At 43.0% G+C, this 21,228-nt stretch overlaps 1 protein-coding gene and 1 long non-coding RNA gene across 2 annotated transcripts in view; both read right to left on the reverse strand.

Annotated features, from left to right (window-relative positions):
* fgf19 (fibroblast growth factor 19) overlaps nt 1-16,480 on the reverse strand; it is a 35,790-nt gene extending 19,310 nt beyond the window's left edge. Inside the window, exons 1-2 of the mRNA XM_037246711.1 lie at nt 16,095-16,480; nt 15,891-15,994 (exon numbers count right to left, since the gene is read on the reverse strand). Of these exons, the coding sequence (XP_037102606.1) occupies nt 15,891-15,994; nt 16,095-16,308 (318 nt within the window). The 5' untranslated portion in view covers nt 16,309-16,480. The remainder of the gene's footprint in view (nt 1-15,890; nt 15,995-16,094) is intronic.
* Nucleotides 2,646-12,487, reverse strand: LOC119120113. The gene is made up of 3 exons (XR_005097462.1): nt 12,475-12,487; nt 8,819-8,824; nt 2,646-2,864 (listed from the first exon to the last, which is right to left on the reverse strand). It is a non-coding gene; the product is annotated as an uncharacterized LOC119120113 (long non-coding RNA).
* Nucleotides 16,481-21,228: the final 4,748 nt, after the last annotated feature.

Below are 21,228 nucleotides of genomic sequence, written 5' to 3' on the forward strand. Positions count from 1 at the left end.
CAGTACATCGTGGATTTTTTTTTTTTTCACAAAAAAAAAATCAAAAAATAAAACTTCTAAATTGAGGAATTATGGCACAAAAGTTGCCCACACGCCAGCAGAAGGCATGGAGTGCCCACACAATTGCAGTACGTACATTGTACCTTGTTATAAAACAAGTTGTTATAATAATAGGAGTTCTAAAAACATATATACAGTATTGTACCTTGTTATAAAAACATTTATAATAATAAAAAAGTCCTCAGAACATATTTCCATAGATCCTGGGCAGCCTCCAAGAGCAGTCATTCCATAATTCACCCGTAGACGCTGCCTCGGTTGCGCCAGCGCCCGTCTCCACTCCTACGCCCCGCCCAGTCCCAGAAGCCAGACAACTCATTGATGTTCCGGAGCCCTGCCTGGGTGACCTCGAGAAGTTCAGCGGCGATCCCAAGTACGTCCGGACTTTCGTGACAGACTGCCGCATCATGTTCGGTCTTCAGCCAGTCACCTTTGCTACCGAACCAGCCAAGGTGGGGTTCGCTTTGAGCCACCTCACAGGCGAGGCACGGCTGTGGGGCCTGGCCGAATATGAAAGAGGATCCTCTGCATGTGACACGTTCGAAGCCTTCGCGGAGGAACTGCTTCGGCTGTTTGATCTGGGCTCCGCCGCCGAGGATGCAGCCGAGGAGCTGGCGACGCTGTGCCAGGGTCATTGCTCGGTGGCCGAATACGCCCTAAAGTTCCAGACGTTGGCAGGAAGCAGTCATTGGAACACCCCTGCCCTGGTAAGCACCTTCCTCCACGGGCTTGCAGACTATATGAAGGACGGGATGGTGGCATACGATCGCCCTCGAACCCTGGAGGAGGTGATGGACCTTGCAGCCCGAATTGATCGGCGGATCCGAACACGGTTGCGCGAACATGAGCAGAGAGCGTCGCGTGAAACACGCCGCCATTTCCCTTCATCAGGGTCAGAGCCGCCGACCTCACCACCAGCTAAGCCAAAGGAGCTGGGGCGGGTCCGCCTTCCCGCGGAGGAACGCACTCGACGCCGCACGCTGGGCTTATGCTTGTATTGTGGGAAGGAGGGTCACCAGGCGATTCAATGTCCGTTAAAAGACCAAGAGCTCACGCGGCATCAGGGAATCCGCGTGGGTTCGACCAGCGCTCACTCTCCCGGAGCCAGCGCATTCACGCTACAGGCTCTCCTTCGGATCGCTGTGGGTGACAGAGACGCGACAGCCTTGGTGGATTCCGGGGCGGAGGGCAACATTATGGACCTGGGGCTGGCTCATCAATGGGGAGTGAAGCTCCTGCCTCTGAGCCCTTCGATCCCCGCCCATGCCATCGATGGTCGGGTGATAGGCGAGATTACCGGAGCCGGTCGGGTTGCGGATTGAAGGTGAATGCGGCAAAATCAAAGGTCATGGTCAGTGGTGCTGGCCTGGGAGTGATACTGCAGTCAGGAGCATGGCCATGTGGAGTTTGCGGGAAGGGAGTGCAAGCTAACTCTGTCCTGTGCAAGGGTTGTCAGAGATGGGTACACCGGCGATGCAGCGGAGTAAAAGGCAGCCTACTAGCTGCAAGTGAGACCTTCCAATGCAAGCGGTGCAGGGGAGAAGTCGCCCAAGCAGACCCAGCTGAGCAAGAGGGGCTCGTAGTAGATGGGGAGATGTACGAGGTGGTGGACAGCTTCTGCTACCTTGGAGACATTCTTAACGCTGATGGGGGGGTGGACCTAGCAGTGACCACAAGGGTGAGAAGCGGGTGGAAGAAATTCAGGGAACGCATGCCCTTCTTAACATCTAAGGCCCCATCCCTGAAGATGAGAGGCCAAGTGTACTCCGCCTGCGTCAGAAGTGGTATGACGTACGGAAGTGAGGCATGGGCCCTGAAAACAGAACATGAAGACAAACTAAACAGAGCAGAAATGAGGATGATCAGATGGATGTGTGGTGTGTCAATGAGGGAGGAAAAGACCAGTGCAGAGTTGAGAAAGAAGATGGGAGTGAGGCCATAGTGGATGTGGTGAGGAGAGGCAGACTGCGATGGTACGGACATGTAGTGAGGAAGGACGAGAACGACTGGGTGAAGAAAGTTATGTCGTATAACGTTGAGTGAACAAGACCCAGTGGCCGACCTAAAAAGACCTGGCAGACGACCGTGGCAGCCGACATGAAGGCACTCGGCATCAACCACGAGATGGCCATGGACCGTTCCCGGTGGAAGAAACCCATATCGAGAATCCAGTCCAACCCAGCGGCGCCTGGAAAGCGGACTTTAAACCGATGATGATGATGATCATGATGATGATGATGCGCATGGTCTTGGAGCCAATTATCCGCAATAAACGAGGCATTGCTGTATATGCCTATTCTCCTGTGTGGCATTAAAAACACAGTGGCATGGGGTATAGAGAGGGAATGGGCTGGTCCTCCTGGATTTGCTAATTTTAGTTTAATTCATCTTTTTCCCTTTTCTATACTATAGCATCGTATGATTACTGTTTTCATTACCACTAAATAATACTACCGTATTTTCCGCACTATAAGGCACACCTAAAAACCTCCAATTTTCTCAAAAGCCTTATAATCCGGTGCGCCTTATATATGGACCAATATTGAGCCACTACAGCAGATGTGTCAAAAGTCCGGCTTGGCCCGCGTCTAAATTTAAACTGGCCCGAAGCATTGTGTCATAAAATCAATCATAAGTGGCCCACTGGCACTGTCGCGGAGACCTGCGCACCCCAGAGCGAGCAACAGATATGAAACTCGTCCTAACGGGAACGCGCACATGAGCCAGCGCTCATGATCGTTTGCGAGCGTGTCTCCTCCGTCCCTTCCCAGTTCACGCGCACACAAGTGTCCGTTTGCAAGATACTCAGTGACACAGACACTTCCTCATTCAAATGTCCACACACCAATGACTAAGGCGACGCTAAAATCAGAGACCCTGCAAGTGACGCTGCACAGGGAAAGGCAAAAAAAAAAAACTCGTGAGAGCTGTCTACTTCGTACTAACTCTACACACTACTACGCGTCAGCGCCGCCCACTCACTGTGATCGCAAACAGCAAAAAGACTATGGATCATTATTTTGTGATTATAAAGTAGTTTGCTGCGTCTGAAGTTGAAATAAAAAAGATTAAATGGAAAATGATTTGATTTGGATTAAAAATCTGACATGATGCAACCTGGCCTATTTACTGCAGTCACAAACACCAATATCACCCTTCTTATTCATACAACAATAACAATAATAAAACAAACTTAATACATCTAATAAAAAAATGCATTCAACTATCATAAAATTGTTAATTTGTTATTATTTTAATCTTTAACTTTTCTGGTAGTGCAATTGACAACAGATTCTCATAGCATTCTCTCGCAATATCAACCTATCGGCAAAGGATATAGTAAAGGATAGTTACATATTTAAGTATTTAAGTTCATTCACAATGGTAATGGTTTGAGGAATGTCGGTGCGAATGGTCGGCCCCTAAAGTTTGGACACCCCTGCACTACAGGTCTAGCAACTACGGCAAGCAGCCGCCGACTTCATTTTCTTCCGTAGAAGAAGAAGCGCGCGGTGCATGTTGGGATATACTACCGATATATATATTTCATTTCCATTTATTTTTTTATGTAAAGACCCAAAAATGCCTCCTACTAAGAGACATGCCTACGACACAGAGTTTAAACTCAAGGCGATCAGTCACGCAGAAGAACACGGGAATAGAGCAGCAGCGAGAGAATTTGACATTAACGAGTCAATGGTGCGGAAGTGGAGGAAGCAACAAGATGAGCTACGCCAAGTCAAGAAGACTAAAAAGAGTTTCAGAGGGAACAAAGCACGATGGACAAATTTGGAGGACAAAGTCGAACAGTGGGTTGTTGAACAGAGAGCAGCAAGTAGAAGTGTCAGTACAACCACTATTCGAATTAAGGCAATAGCGCTAGCAAGCGAACTTGACATTAATGACTTTAACGGCGGTCCTTCTTGGTGCTTTCGCTTTATGAAAAGACGTAATCTCTCCATCCGCACACGAACTACTGTTTCACAGCAACTGCCAAAAGACTACCAAGAACAGCTGGCCACTTTTCGCGCATATTGTAACAACAAGATTACTGAAAAAAAATCCGGCCAGAGCACATCATCAACATGGACGAAGTTCCACTCATCTTTGATATTCCTGTGAACCGCACTGTGGATAAGACAAAAGCACGTACGGTAAATGTTCGCACCACAGGGAATGAGAAGTCAGCCTTCACGGTAGTTCTCACTTGCCAGGCTAATGGGCAGAAACGTCCCTCCATGGTTATTTTCAAGAGGAAGACCTTGCCAAAAGAAAACTTTCCAGCCGGCGACATCATCAAAGCCAATTCAAAGGGATGGATGGATGAAGAAAAGATGAGCGAGTGGTTGAGAGAAATCTACGTGAAGAGACCAGGTGGCTTTTTTCACACAGCTCCGTCCCTGCTGATCTTTGACTCCATGCGCGCCCATATCACCGATGGTGTCAAAAAACAAGTGGGTTTTTTACTGGTACACACTAATTCAACACTTGCCGTCATTCCGGGTAGATTGACAAAAGAACTCCAGCCGCTAGATATCAGTGTCAACAGGGCATTCAAAGTTCGAATGCGAAGTGCGTGGGAACGGTGGATGACAGAAGGCGAACACATGTTCACCAAGACAGGGAGACAGCGCCGGACGACATACCTGCCAGTGGATCATAAATGCATGGGCTGATATATCTGTCTCAACTGTTGTCTGAGCTTTCAGGAAGGCAGGAATTGTCACTGAACTGCTAGACAGCAGCAGCGACACTGACTCGATCAATGAAGACTTCGAAGAGACGGAACTGGGCATGTTGGATGCCGTATCCGCCCAACTGTTTAATTCGGACACTGAAGAAGAAGAATTCCAGGGATTCGTGGATGAGGACTAACTTATTAAAGTAAGCTTTATATGTTTTTTGTGTGTTGTGTGGTATTAATGTTTGAGCAACGTTGAGTTATTGATATATTGTTATTGTTTTCACTATTTCGAGTGTTACTATATTGTGATTGCATTAACGTTTGAGCAACGTTGAGTTATTGATATATTGTTATTATTTTCACTATTTCGAGTGTTACTATATTGTGATTGCATTAACGTTTGATTTACCGTAACAGTATCAGACTGTTTTTTACGTGTTTATTGAATCGAGGAAAAGTTCCCCTCCACTATGTGATATGAATGTTGTACTACATGTTATACCTTAAACTACGCTGGTTTGTAATCTATTAATAACGTTTACTGATCTATCTGACTGTTTTGTTGACATTCCCTACGCTGGTTTGTAATCTATTAATAAAGTTTACTGATGTATCTATCTGTTTTGTTGAAATTTCCCTTTAGCGCAGCTCCATCTAATTGATGCATAACGTAACCTTCAGTCTGTACTGTAGCGGCTATAATATGCGCCTTATAATCCGATGCGCCTTATATCTGGACAAAGTTTTAAAATGGGCCATTCACTGAAGGTGCGCCTGATAAACCGGTGCGCCTTATAGTGCGGAAAATACGGTATATACATTATGGTGTATCACACAACCAAACTAAATCATAAAAAGGAATACAGTAATCCCTCGTTTATCGCGGATAATTGGTTCCAAAAATCACCCGTGATAAGTGAAATCCGTACGGTCACCAACAAAGAGTACTGGGCAGGCAAACGAGTTAGCGGAAAGATGCAAATTCGCGATCCTGCTAACACGCGAAAACGGACTTCTAAAGGAATGTAAACGAACATTTGAAGCAATACTACATTGTCCAACAGGTTAGACACATTTCCTCAATTTAGAAGTTTTATTTTGACTTTTAAATGTTTTTTTAATTTGGAAAAAAAATCTGCGATGTAGTGAAGCCGCGATAAATGAAACGCGAAGTAGCGATGGATCACTGTACTAGTGATATATATACAGTCAAACCTCGGTTTTCAACCACAATCCGATCCAGAAGGCGGTTCGAGAAGTGAATCGGTCGAATTCCGAATCTATTTGTCCCATTACAAATAATGGAAAACATTTTAATCCCTTCCAAGACTAAAAAAAACGCCTTTTATAAGAATGGTTTCATTTGCGCATTTTTGTCCGATCGCGCAACTGCAGCGCACCGCCGAACGCGCAACCGTAGCGCGCCGCCGACCGCGCAACTGCACCGCACTGGTCGCATTATGGTGACAGAGCCGTCGCTGAAATTTAGAAAATATTTTTAAATACTTTCCAAAATTTAAGTGGACCTCAGTGCGCAGAGAGCTTAATTTGGTCCGATCGCGCAACCGCAGCGCGCCGTGCGCTCACTGTCGCTCACTGTCGCATTGCTTTAAGAGCGTCTTTGTGTTTTAGGATGGCTTTACTGCTCCCACTTGCTTTCTTTGGAGGCATGATTAGGGGTTAATACAATCCTCAAAGTAACGAAAATACAATAATGAACGGAGTCAGTCGGCATCCGGGCCGCGCGGTCGGGTTTTCTCGGGTCCTTTCGGCTCATCTCGCGAGGTTCGACCTCCAAATTTTGTTCGACAACCGAAGCAAAACAATCTCGTTAGAATTCCGATTTGTTCGAGAACCGGGACTGTCATGGATTGGATGGAGCAGGGCGACCAAATGCAGCTTGGACCAGGGTTTATTGAAGGGAAGTCAAAAGGCAAACTGACATGACTTAACAAACAATAACTTGACTGACTGACCGGGACGTGAAACAAAAAGACAGCAGGACATGACGACAGCAAGACAGTACGACAACAACACAATGATCCGACCGGGAGTAAGGGGCAGACAGGACTTAAATACAAAACACGAAACGAGGCAGGTGACCGCGATTGCATTGATTGAGGTGATACAGGAGGGGAGGGGGCGACACGAACAGAAACTATGGCAACCTAGACACATAGCAAAACTGGGGACGAGACGTGACAGGGACGTTCGAAAACCGATGTTTGACTGTACAGATAATCCAAGAGAAAACAAAAAGCTGTATGAGCAAATGACAAATTATGATGAGGTACATTAAAGACGCCAGAGAAACATAGTAAATAATAATACTGATATTGAATGATGAATGGTAATAATAATAATAATAATAATTGGAGAATGAAGAGTACAAAAAAATAATTACAACCATAATCATAATAGATTGTTATCATTTGCCATAAACATATCATAAACATAATTGTGATAAGTAGTCAAAGTACTACCGTATTTTTCGGACTAAAAGTCGCTCCGGAATATACGTCGCATTAGCCATAAAACTGACAAAAATAACGTGAAAAAAAACATATATGTCACTCCGGAGTATAAATCGCATTTTGGGGGAAATTTAGTCGACAAAATCCAACACCAAGAACAGACATGAACGAGCAACAACAGGCTAAACCAGTGTTTCCCAACCAGTGTGCCGCGGCACACTGGTGTGCCGTGAGAGATGTTCAGCTGTGCCGTGGGAAATTGTCCAACATTAATTGGACCAGGGTCATTTTAGCATTGTAAACAGGTTGACCAAACCACTGGTCAGTTAGCACAAGGCCTGGTCAGCCACTTGCTAATTGTGCATGCGGGGCAAATCGGAGAATCTTGAGGTTTCATGTTGTGGCATCGGCACATACTCAGTTTATGTGTGTGTTGCTGTGTGCTTTTACTAACAGTGACACTATGACGGCTGTGGTGCGTTTTCGGTCCGATGGAAATCAGAGCAGGTAGTTCAATGGGAGAACCTGGATTGTTCATTTTTCACCAACATAAAATACACAGTCAAGTCGAGACACTTCGACTGTGATAGCCACTCAGCCGCTGTCAGAACAGCAGAGCGTCTTTAAAAGTGACTTTGTTCTTAATGTCGCAATATTTATAGAGCTAGTCTAAAACAGTAAACAAAGTCATATTGATTCTTTTGGATTTTGATCACAATCACTTTCAATAATTTATTCCTTATGCTGTCTAAAACCTTTTTTCAAAAACTGTCACTTTCATTTACAAAAGAAATACAATTTAAAGAATATTTAGTATTTATTTTTCTTCAATTAGTCGACTCTCCATACATATATAGGAATAGAGCTTTACGTCTTTTGTTGTAATATAACTGATTTTAATATAGAAGCTGGTGTAACAGATTTTTGTTGGTGGTGTGCCTCGAGATTTTTTCCAATGAAAAGGTTGGGAAACACTGGGCTAAACGATAAGTATCCTAACGTAACATAAACACAAACGAAGAGCTGAGATTGGGCCTGACGTAACATTCAGAGTTGTTCAAAAAACTATTACATAAATAACACGTTTATAAAACCATCTGTGCCACTCCAATTCATTAAATCCATCGATCGTCCTTTATGTCAACAATGGGTGCGCGCCGCTTACGGTGCTTGCACTTCAGAATATTCCACAGGCCCATATAACGATATATAAATTATATATCAAATAACTATTATATAAGCAATAATATTATCAAACCATCTGTGTCACTCCAAATCATTAAATCCATCGTTCAAATTCCTCGTCCTTTGTCAACAACGGCACGCGTGCGCCCTGACGTCAGCCTCGTCGTTATTCCACAGATCTAGTATATAACTATATTGTAGCGTTAACAAAGTACAAGGAAAGACGTGGGTTTGGTAAACGGCTCTTTATTTAACAAAACAAGAGTTCAACGAGCCAACAACTACTTATACAACCTCCTCCCCCACCGTCTGTTGTCTTCCGGGTTAGAGCACGCTGGCGTCAGATTTGTTGACTGCCGCTTCTGTCCCGGACCGTGTCCGTTACTTGTTTTTCGTTTTACCGTTTTCAGTGCACCCGTCTCTTTTATTTTTCTCGTGTTGTCTTTCGTCCACCTCGCATCCCCGCAGCTCCGCTCTCACCTATCAGTTTCCTCTCCCTCGGACTACCAACTATGTTAGCCAGCTAGCCAACAGCCAACTGGCCAAAACCACCACCGGAACCTCCTGCCTCCCGACTCGGAGCCTGTGGCCGCCTGCTGTGGACTCGTCGGCAGTTCTGGCCCGGCTCTCTGGCCTTCCGTCCGGCGTCCTTGGGGGACGGGCTCCACTCCCTGCGGGCTCGCCAACTGTGGCTCTGCTATGTGCCGCCGTGGTGCGTTGGGGCCTGCCGTTCGAGCGGGTGCAGTCGAGGTCGACCGGCATCACCACCTGGTCCACTGCTGCTTCCACACGAGGCTGGGATCCTTCGCCGTCGCCGCTACATCTGACCAGCATTTCCCCGATGGCTCACCCATCTCCTCTTTTTGGACTGCCAACCCCCCGTCACCCCCACCTCCCGTACTGGCAACCTCAACAACCTCCGCTCCCGCCCCTCCTGCTCCTCCATCCATCTCCTTCGCACTGCTGACCGATGTCTTGTTAATAGGGGTGTAACGATTCATCGATACACATCGATTAATCGATATAATGCTCTACGATTTATTGGCATCGATGCTAAACGTAAACATCGATTTATATCGCCGTGTTTGACCTCGGACATTAGACGCGACTTTATTTTGAAATCCAGTTCATTGTTGCTTGCTTCCTCTTTCCGGGAGCAGTACGCGGCGTGTTGTGTTGTGAGCAGAGCAGGCACGTGAAAGGGGAGCCGACAACTACGCGGCTCCTGGGCTGGTGCTATTGGCTAGTGTCCAAGAAGACGAGGAAATTCGCTCCCCTTTGGGCTTCAAGTCATTCGTTTGGAAGCACTTTGGATTCCAAAGAAAAGATGGCTCAACGGACAATTAAAATTATTGTAAATAAATAGTTCAGTAATGCACTTTAAAGTTAATGGTATTACAAAAAAAGAAAGAATATTCATTTTTCTTTACTTATATGAGAAAAAATATAGGAATTTGATAAAGTTCAGTGTTAAAATAAGCACTTTGTATACTACAATACTCTTGTAATTTCCTAAATAAAGAGTTTGCAGTACCTTGTTGATTTTGCGTATGAATTGTTATAAATCAGGATATTGTTCTATATTTTTTATTAAAAAAAAAAAAAAAAAAAAAATCGATCGTGGAGCACTATATCGTGATGTATCGTGAATGAATCACAGCAGGCTTTAAGATATCGGCAAATATCGTATCGTGATTCTTTGTATCGATATGATATCGTATCGTGACAAAACCCGCGATTTACACCCCTACTTGTTAACTATAACCTATTGTCTCTTCCCCTCCCCCCCTCCACTCTTTTTTGTTCCATGTAAAAGCGACTTTGGGTTACTGAAAAGCGCTATATAAATTGAATGAATTATTATTATTATTATTACTGAACTGTAACGATAAAAACATATACAAGTTGCTACACGAAATAAAATATATCAAATAACTATAACATAAATAGTTCGCCGCCACACGGCCCCAAGCACCGGCGTCGACTTCCAGGCGCGTGGCGGTGTGGACTTCCATCCCCGGAGGTGGCACTTCCAGCCACGGGGGTGGAAGAGAGCTCCATAGAATAGGACCGGGCGTGCGTAAAAGCCATGTCCGAGCCCCATCCACCGTCCCCGGACAGCCACCCGGCCGAGCGCCGGCCCCCGACTTCCATCCACGGAGGTGAAAGAGAGCTCCGTAGAGTAGGACCAGGCGTGCGTAAAACCCATAATAGTTTTTCAAACCTTCTGTGTCACTCCAAATCATTAAATCCTTCAAACTCTTCGTCCTCCGTGTCACTTACAAACAGAGCCGCTAATGATGCCGGTAGTGCGTGGGGCCCTTCGTCATCTTCGTCATTCCGTGATCGAATCTTTGTCCTTTATGTAAACAACCGCCGCTCCGCGCTGCGCTGCTGACGTTACTTGAAATTCAAATTACAGTAATCCCTTGCTACATCGCGGTTCGTTTATCGCGGTTTTATTTTATTTTTTTTTTTCATTTTGAAAATTTATGAAAAAATTCACATATAAGTCGCTCCTCAGTATAAGTCGCCCCTCCACCCAAACTATGAAAAAACCCGCGATTTATAGTCCGAAAAATACAGTAGTCAAAAAGGTATATGCAGTAGTTTTGGACTAATGGGGCAGTTAAGAGTATGGGCATTATTGGCTCTCAAGAAAAGAAAAAGAGAAGACTCGGGGAAGAAATGGAGTGATATTAAAATTTAAAGCAACAGGAGATCAGATAAGTTTCGTTTTGTGGATTCAGGTCCGGACATTTAATCAGAGGAGGGTGCTGTATGTTCCAAAGTAATGTAGTCTCGAAGGAGGTTTATGTTAATGTTGTTCTGAGTTTTCCAGTTAATGAGGATAGTTTTCTTGGCGATGTGTAGAGCAACAAGAAGAGTTTTGGAGTTTAATGTTTTGCTCTCAATTACTAATAGGTTCCCTAGCCGGCAGAGAGATGGAGATGTTGGGATGTCGCTGCTCAGCAAGCAGGATAGTGCCTGCATGACCTCTTCCCAAAATTGTTTGATTGGGGTGCACTGCCAGGTGGTGTGAATGTATGAATCTGTGCAATGTTGAGTGCAGTGTGTACAGTTTGCATTTGTGAATCCCATTTTAGCTAGCCTCTCACCACTGTAATGTATTGTATTAATTGCAGATTGGTTGGTCATGGAGAATGTCTTTTTACAAAATTGGGTCCAGCGATTCTGCCTATTTGAGATAGTGCTATATTAAGCCAGTGGTGTAAATCATCTTCTACATTTTTTGTAATGGTATAAAGTTCAGAGGTATCAACACTGACAGCGTGGTGGGAATTTAATGCCGAGAAAAGTGATGGGACCTGTGCAAGTGGAGATTGGTGATGTTTAGGCTGCCCCAAATAGTATATTGTAATGGCTTAATGGAGGATTTGTTCCAGTTTGTTCCAGTTTATTGCGTAATCTGTAATCTTGGAAAGTGTTTCTATCATTTTAATTGTTTCTTGCAATGAGGATTGTGGTTCTTGGAGGAAAAGTAGAATATCATCTGCATGAAGGTAGATTTTATGTTCTAACCTGGGCATTATACGCATTGCGTTCTGACGTACAGCTGCTGCTAGGGGTACAATGAAAATGGTGAATAAGAAGGGGGAGAGTAGACATCCTTATCCCCCTGTGCAGTATGAAGTGCTGTGATTGTGGCCGAAGGTGAAGTGTACAGAATATTGATCGAGTTGATAAATGACTCCCCAAAGGCAAATTTACGTAGTGTGGTCAAGAGAAATTTCCAATTAACCCTATCATAAGCTTTTTCAGCATCTGAGGTCCGTATGATTGTGTCTTTTTTTTTCTTTTTGTAGTGATGTGAGGTGGATATGATTAAACAGACGGCGGGTGTTGCTAAATGAATGTCTTTGATGAATCCTGTCTGGTCTTGATGTATTATATGGAGTATTATTTTTTATAGTCTATATGCTAATATTGCTTAAAATGTTTACATCGGCATTGATGAGTGAAATTGGGTTATAACTTGACAAAAGGGTTGGATCTTTATTAGGTTTAGGGAGAAGTGAAATCAGGTCTGTATTCATATGCATAGGAAACTTTGATGTTTATTTTATTTCTGTTATTACTTGCACGAATAGGCGGCTCGGTGGGGCACTGGGAAGCACGTCCAACTCACAGTTAGGAGGGTGCGGGTTCGATTCCACCTCCGGCCCTCCCTATGTGGAGTTTGCATGTTCTCCCCGGGCCCGCGTGGGTTTTCTCCGGGCACTCCGGTTTCCTCCCACATCCCAAAAACATGCTTGGTAGGCCAATTGACAACTCCAAATTGTCCCTAGGTGTGAGTGCGAGTGCAAATGGTTGTTTGTCTCTGTGTGCCCTGCGATTGGCTGGCAACCGGTTCAGGGTGTCCCCCGCCTACTGCCCGATGACGGCTGGGATAGGCTCCAGCACACCCGCGACCCCGGTGGGGACTAAGCGGTTCAGGAAATGGATGGATGGACTTGCACGAATAATGGAGACAGTGTGGGCCAGAAGTGTTTATAGAACTCAACAGGAAAGCCATCTGTACCAGGTGCTTTATTCTTGGGCATTTTTTGGAGGGCTGAATGTTGTTCTTTTTCGATTATTGGCATGTCAAGAGTGGCAATTTGTTCTTTGTTAAGACCAGGGAGATGATTATTTAAGAATTGCATTATGTTTTCTTTATTAGGATCTATGTCCGAGGAGTATAATTTGCTGTAATAATTTAGGAAAATGTTATATATTTCTTTTGTTACATTAGTTGGCTTCCCTGTTGAGTCCTTACTGGTGACAATAGTTGATTTCTCTTTATTTCTTTTAATTTGATTTGCCAGATATTTACCAGAATTGTTGCCAGGATGGAAGTTCTCCTGTCTGAGTCTACAGATTAGGAATTGGTTTCTTTTGTTCATAATTTGGTTTAGTTGGGGTTTATATTGTTTAAATTATTTAAGAGTGGCTTCTGATGTGTTGTTGGCATAGATTATTTCCATTTCTTTATTTTTTTTCTCTAAATGATCTTAAGTTTCTTTTTCCTTCTTGTGTTTATGGGTAGAAAATGAAATAATTTTACCTCTTACAAATGCCTTTTCTGATTCCCAAACTAATGATGCTGATGACTGCAGAGTCATTTATTTCTAGGAAGGATGTCCACTGTTTTTTTCAGATAACTATCGAATTGCGGATCTTTTAAAAGGGATGTGTTGAAGCGCCATCTAGTGGGTGGCTTGTGTAGGATAGGAAGCGTCCATATACTACATAAGTGTTAGGTGGGAAGTGGTCACTAATGGTTATTGGGCAGTTTTATGTGTCTACGATATTTGGTATTATTTAATTACTGACCAAAAACGTTAGACCGATGGAAAGGTGAGTAAAATGTACGTATATTCTCTGGTGATGAGGTGTTGTTGCCTCCAACCATCGCCAAGACCAAAAGCACTCATGAACGGGTTTATTATTTTTCTGGTGATTCTTGATTTATTCAATGACGGGTTGATTACTGTATTAAAATTCCCTCCTATGATTACAGGGCAGTTAGTGAGATTAGAAATGGAAGCAAAAATTCTTAAAAACAAGGGGGTCATCAGAGTTTGGGCCATAAACGTTGCCAATGTTAAGTGGTTTGTGGTCAATTAAAACATTTATGATTATATAACGTCCTTCAGGGTCTGAAATTGTTGTATTGAGAACAAACTGTACCTTTTTATTAATCAGGACGCATACACGTCTTTGCCTTGAGTTATAAGATGAAGAAAAGGAATGAGTAAATTCATTTGTTTTTAAACTATCCTTCTTTGACTGTGAAAGATGAGTGTCTTGTAAGTGAGAAACATCAGCCTGCAGTTTATCGATATAGTTCAGGATTTTCTTTTTTTTGTCTGGGAGCAAATCCCACAAACATTCCAGGTTACCAGTTTGAGCTGCAAAATATGTAACTTTTAGGGGTTCTTGTTTTGTGCAAATTGTTGTTTCTGTGGCAGTGTTTGTATTTATATGTGTTTGTGTCAAGTGTGTGCAACAATACAGTACAATAAATGACAAATGTTAATGGACAAAGATGAACAAAACACAGATTCAAAGAACAAAGACAAAGAATCAGTAATAAATAGTCATTTAAATAGTGCTGTTCTTTCAGTTCTTCGACATCTGTTTATCTTGGCTGCAGCTATCGATTCAGAGGCCAAGGTTGTTTTAGCTGGTACTTTTCATTCATGTTTTTTGCTCTGTAAACATATCCTATCCTTTACCAAACTGGACAAAGGTTGATGAACCAAATGCCTTTTTGAAATGAATGAGTAGACATCTTGTGTTGTCTGAATACAGAAGTTGACACTTTTGCGAGATGCAACGAACGGTAAATGGTGAACAGTAGTCACTCACAGCACATTTGTTCTCTGCAATCCCAATTTGTAAATCCCAACCTGTACTTTTTGATCACATTGAATGTTTGATTATCTAAATGTTGACATTTTTGGAGCAATGCTGCTTAGTGTACCAGCTTAGCAATGTAAAGATGCAGCTGACTCAAAGTGAGACTGCACCTGAGACTGGTTTATCACAAGGCATATATAAACAAACAACCATTCACGCTCACATTCACACCTAAGAAAAATGTACCGTCTTCAATAAATATTCCATAGAATGCGGGATAAATATCATCTGCCGTTTGATTGTATGTCTTAAAAGTAGATAATCCAATATACTTGAATTCCAGTACTTGTTTACATGGACCCCTTTAACTTCCATCTATTTTCTGTACCACTTGTCCTCATTCGGCTTATGGTTTAGCTGGGGTTTATCTTAGCTGACTTACTTTGAGTGAGAGGTGCGGTACAACCTGTACTTGACAGCAGTCGATTGTAGTGTAAATATAGACAGACGACCATTCACATTCAAACATATAGACAGTTTAGGCATTCTCGCAAGGCAGACTACCTGAAAAAAGCAAGCAGGGGCAGAACCTGCAAACATGCAGGATACATGCAAAAGCCAAAGGTAGGATTACAATTGTGAGGCAGATTTGTGACTCACTTTCTCCATTTTGATTAAGTACACAACATCTAATGAGGCTGAAGTACTTTGCATAACATCTACTAAAAACTCTATTTTTCTTTTTTGGTTTTGACACTCGTATTACTGTAATATAATGTGAAATATTGTGGCTGGACATTTGTAATTTTTACTCAGTTTCAGAATGTTTTACCTTGGTTTTGTCTTGAATGTTAATCAATAAAAAGAGAAGATAAAAAGCAAATAAATACCCCATAAAGTCATTTGGAAAAAAACTTAACCCACATAGCCTGCATGAATCAAATTGTAATAAACAACACTCAAAATAAAATTGGAATGTCATCTAAATTATACCATTGATTGTGTTCCGAGGATAAATTAAAAATATTTGTCCAAAGTGCTGTATGTACCTCGCATGTGATACAATTTCGGAAGTTTATGATCTCATCTAGAAGCATTTTGAAACACACATGATTACTTACTGATGAGTACAACCTTCCATCAACATCCATGCAAAGAAACTGTGCTGTTTCAATGCCTCTGATGACAATACAGCCTGGATCCACAGGGCGCATCTCCATCAGGCCTTTTATTCACATTTGACAAATACAGCACAAATAGCAATATTATTGGCAAACACTGCATTTTGCACTGTCAAGTTATGTACATATTATTACATTACTTACTGTACAGAGTTTGATCTGCAGAACCGAGAATCTGTCCATCTTCATGAATCATAAGATGTACTCCTGCCCTGGCAGCATAGAGGTGCCGAAAGCGAACTGTCTCGCTCCAGCTATTGTGTGAGTGGGATTCCAGGTTTGAAAGTGGTATAGAAACAAATGCTACCACAGCAAATACATTAACAACTAATATAGTAAATTTATGTACCAGAAGCATGATTCTTAAAGACCCCTGGGCCTATTCGGTTTTTGCTATTATTCTTGTTTGATAGTATAAAGCACTCTATTTCCTAGCGAGCCTTTTAAAAGCGGTTCTTATCAGTTACTGATAACCTTCTCCCCCAAATCCAGTTCCAGGAAGTATTCCAACACACCCCTTCACAACATCCAACTAAATCGTTGTTTTCATTGGCCTCAGAGAAGCCCAACTACTACAATCATGAAATAAAGCATGAACAGAATTCCTCAATTAATCAAAACACAGAGAAAAATAAATAAATATTAATTAATTTTAGGTTGCTGAACTCAGCTCTGTTGTGCTGTAAGTCAATGGTCCCTAACCTTTTTTGCGCCACGGACCGGTTACGTGTCAGAAATATTTTCGCGGACCGGCCTTTATATAAATGAATAATACATTAAGATAAATAAATACCGTAAATTCCGGACTATAAGCCGCACCGGACTATAAGCCGCACCAGCTAAAATTGGGGGATATTTTAGTTTTTTTCTTATATAAGCCGCACCGGACTATAAGCCGCACGTGCACACGCGTTTTTTACAAAGAAAGACCGTTCACAGAAAGCCTTTTTAAAGTTTTAATAACATACTTTAACATGTCTTTCTAAACATTGCCTGTGACGCAGCAGTAGTACCGCAGCAACACGGAAGTGTGCACGCGAGTTATTAACAAAGAAAGACTGGACACAGAAAGCTTTTTTAAAGTTTTAATAACATACCTTAACATTTCTTTCCAAACACTGCCCGTGACGCGGCAGTAATACCGCAGCAACACGGAAGTAACACAAGACTAATAGGGCTGGATTAAAAAAAACATACCCGGTAAAAGTCACTGAGACGCGGCGGTAACACAGCAGCAACACGGTAGTACAGCACCAACAGGGCTCGTTAAAAAACACACCAGTAAAAGTAAAAAAAGAGCTTCATCGTCTTCATCTTCCTCCTGTGCACTGAAACCATCGAAGTCTTCCTCCTCAGCGTCCGATTGGAATAGCGTTAGATATCCTTCGCCTCACACTTTCTCAGTCTCTCTTTCGTCGTCGCTTTTATGCATTTCTTCGAGTGTGATGAGGGTCTGTTCATGCTAATTTTATTCATGCACGAAGCGCTAAATTACATTAAACTAGCGAGCGACACGTATAGCTCCAGAGTAGACGGGACCACGAAATAAAGAAAAGGGTGACGTAACACAATGTCATCAACATCGACTGCCTTTAGCTTAAAAGCGGCATCATATGCATTTCTTTTGTCCCCCATAATGACGGTTTGTGTATAAAAGCTCCCTTTCAGTAATGTCCGTCTTGATCTCGTTCTGTCTCTTCTTCGTGTGAATTATACGCCTATCAAAACACAAACTAGCACGTCTTCTTCGGCGCATTATCTCTTCTTCGTCTGTCTCGTTCTTGCTTCCTGCTAGAGCGCCCCGGAGGCCGTAAAAATCCATAAATACGCCGCGCCGCCATTTAAGCTCTATTTCCCTCTTTGACAGCCAAATCGATTGCTTTTAACTTAAAAGCTGCATCAAATGCATTTCTTCGTGTGTTTTCCATAATGAGGGTGTGTGCGTGATGCGCGAAATGTTCAAAACACAAACTAGTACGTCTTCTTCGGCGCATTATCTCTTCTTCGTCTGTCTCGCTCTTGCTTCCTGCTAGAGCGCCCCCTGGAGGCCGTAAAAATCCATAAATACGCCGCGCCGCCATTTAAGCCAGTACTTACTTATTCAAAGTAACCTTCTGAATAAAATGCATTAAAAGTTCACGTTCATTACAACTTGTTTTTGGTGAGCAAAATGTCAGAAGAATTGAATTTAAATGCTGATTGATTAGGTTTTAATACAATGCAGATGGTCCAAACAGCGCCACTGCTTTGTGTAATCTCTGAGTCACATGGCAGAGTAAGAGAAAGGGTTTAGAGCCCTTTGACGCAGGTCACCTAGCGTGCATTCCTACTAAAGCTCATAATAGTCACAAGCAACACAGCCAGAATAAGCAGCAGCCATAGTAGTGTTTCAAAATAGTATTTTTGTTGTTGTTTTCTTCAAGATACCGCAGTGTATAAAAGTGATCAAGTCATCACAAAAATCACGAAAAAAATCCTTATATAAGCCGCACCTGACTATAACCCGCAGGGTTCAAAATTTGGGAAAAAAGTCGCGGCTTATAGTCCGGAATTTACGGTAATACATTTATAATAAATAGATAAATACGATGAAATAAAATGATATGACTGGCATAAAAACAAGTATAAACGACATAAGAATAAAATTCACCATTACGTTGAATTAGTGGAAGCACTGAGTTTGTTTCTCAGAAACAAGCCGGTCCCATCTTGGCGTAATCGGAGACAATGACACCCGAAGTGGTTAAGGTTTGTCTTTAAATGCAGGATGCTTGGTATCCATGTGCCGAAGCAGTTTTGAAGGCTTCATTGCCTCGTTAGATAGCCTGTCGTTGCATATTATGCAGAGTGGGCTTGGCGCGTCAGCGTCACCTGTGGCGATAAATCCATATTTTAAGTAGGACTCCAAAACATTTCTTTTAAATGCAGCTTTCCTTTTCTTGGAAGTCGTAGCCTCTTCTTCCGTCTCCTCATTGGGCTTTTTTGCCTTTCCGAAGAAGCTTTCCAAACATCTGTTTCTTGCTCATTTTTGCTTGCTTCGTGGCCTTGACTGAGGTGACATGTCACGTGACCGAGACGAGCGTCTTGACCTGAACCGACAGATGTAATTGGGAGAAGATCGCCAATATTTTTATATTTTTCAAAATAAATTCTTACTCATTTTTGCTAGCTTTGCGGGCTCGACTGGGGAAACATGTCACATGACCGGGACGAGCGTCTTGACCTGAATTAATTGATCGTCGATAAGTCGCCGCCCGGTGGTTGGGGACCACGGCTGTAAGTGATTACAACATACTGAGTGTTTAATTGTTTAGCATTAAAGTGGTTGACTGTGATGGATGGATGGATGGATGGATCCCCAACCGAACATTTTTTGTTTTTTTCCAAAAAAGTTTCAAAAGATGATGATAAACATTCAGTATTATGGCAAAATCCAAAATATCAAAAAACAAAGATTTGCAACAATGCAAATGCATGGGTGCCAAACTGTGATTGTGCAGTTGGCAGTTGTAGTTTTAATTTGCAATGTCACTTGTCACCACTAGATGTAAGACATGTCTTAGTTCAGAGTCAGAGTCAGAGTCAGCTTTATTGTCAATTCCTTCATGCTAAGACACACAAAGAAACCGAAATTTTGTTTCCCCTATCCCATGGTGACGAGACACAGTACACGATTAACATACAAGTAAACAACGGGGGAGAGAGTTCAGGACCCCAACAGCCTGGAGATCACAACCTTCGCCAGTGGCGAGCAGCGCTAGCATCCCACAACAGAGTCCCGGCACCATTCGTCACGGATGTAGACGCACAGTCCACCTCCTCGCGATGTTCCCCCTCGTACAATGGCCCGGTCCGCCCGATAGCACGCCAGCCGCTCCAGATGCACAGCAGTAACGCACTGTCCGGTCCGTAGAACACAGCAGGCATGTTGATGTCCAGCGATCGAACGTTCGCTAGAAGAATGGAAGGCACGGCCGGGCGAGCTGGGTTGACCGCCAGCCTGGCCCGGACGCCCAACCGGGGGAGGAATAGCAGGCGAGTCCGGCGACGCTACAGGACGGAGCAGACCGAGCGCCTTTAATGTCCACGCTTCAAAGTCCAGATCGCCACAAAACTCGCTTTCGCCGATGTCGAGCAGAACCAGCCCGCCGCACTTGTAGCACAACCCGGTACAACGAGACGAACACACAAAACTGTCGGACAAACCCACATTAAACGACAAAACAAAACACCGTTCGGGACAGAGAGAGGCCGCTGCGTGTGCACGCGCCGCCATCTTACTTCCAGTTGCACTGACATTGGGTCTTACGCTGCCTTATAGCAAGAAGTACTAATATTTTGCGGATTTGGAATGATCATACTTGTAAACCAGGGGTGTCCAAACTTTTTGCAAGGAGGGCCAGATTTGATAAAGTGAAGGGGCCCGGGGGCCAATAGTTTTTTCTGACATTTTTTAACTACAGAAATTTCATGCAAATACACACTGTTATGAAACAAATTTCATTGTCCCAATTGTCTTTATTTTTTAAAGGACAAAATAACTGTCAGCGTTTTCCAAACTATCTTGATCGTATGATTATGTTGGAACGTAACCAGTAATAAATAACCTAGCTAGATTAAACCAGTAATAAATAACCTAGCTAGATTAGTTTTATGCTTATGTTGGAATGTAACCAGGAATAAATAACCTAGCTTGTCCCATCCTACACAACGTCGTAAAACACCCCCTTGCTATGCTTTGACTAGAGGTCAAGGGCTTTCTCTTCTCTATCCAGTCCACTGTCACCCCCACCCTGTTTCTCTTAATAAAAATGCTCTTGCAGGAGGCTAGAGTGATACCTCATTCGATCATCGCTGTACGCACAGCGACGAATGGACTCTCCACCTGCAGGTGTCTAAAAGGACTTAATTGTCTTCCGTGTGGTTCTTGCAAAATAAGTTAGAGTGAGCACCACTCTAACAATAACCAAATATAAGCCACTTAGGCAGATGTGAACAACTTATACTCAGGAGCGACTTATATGCGTAATTATTCACAAATTTTTTCTTGATCATTAACACATTACTGACTTACTAGTATAGTTGATCATTTCACGTGTTATTTTCACTTTAAACCGCATGAGGGCGCACTATGGCTGTGGAATAATTGGAGCCTCACTGACAATGAGTTACATTCACTGACTTCCGGAGTCAGGAGATTTTATGATTTGGAGTGACACAGATGGTTTGATAAACTTGTTATTTATGTTACACCGTATTTTTCGGACTAAAAGTCGCT

Source organism: Syngnathus acus, chromosome 3 (assembly GCF_901709675.1).
Source record: "Syngnathus acus chromosome 3, fSynAcu1.2, whole genome shotgun sequence".
In the NCBI taxonomy this organism is placed as follows: domain Eukaryota; kingdom Metazoa; phylum Chordata; class Actinopteri; order Syngnathiformes; family Syngnathidae; genus Syngnathus; species Syngnathus acus.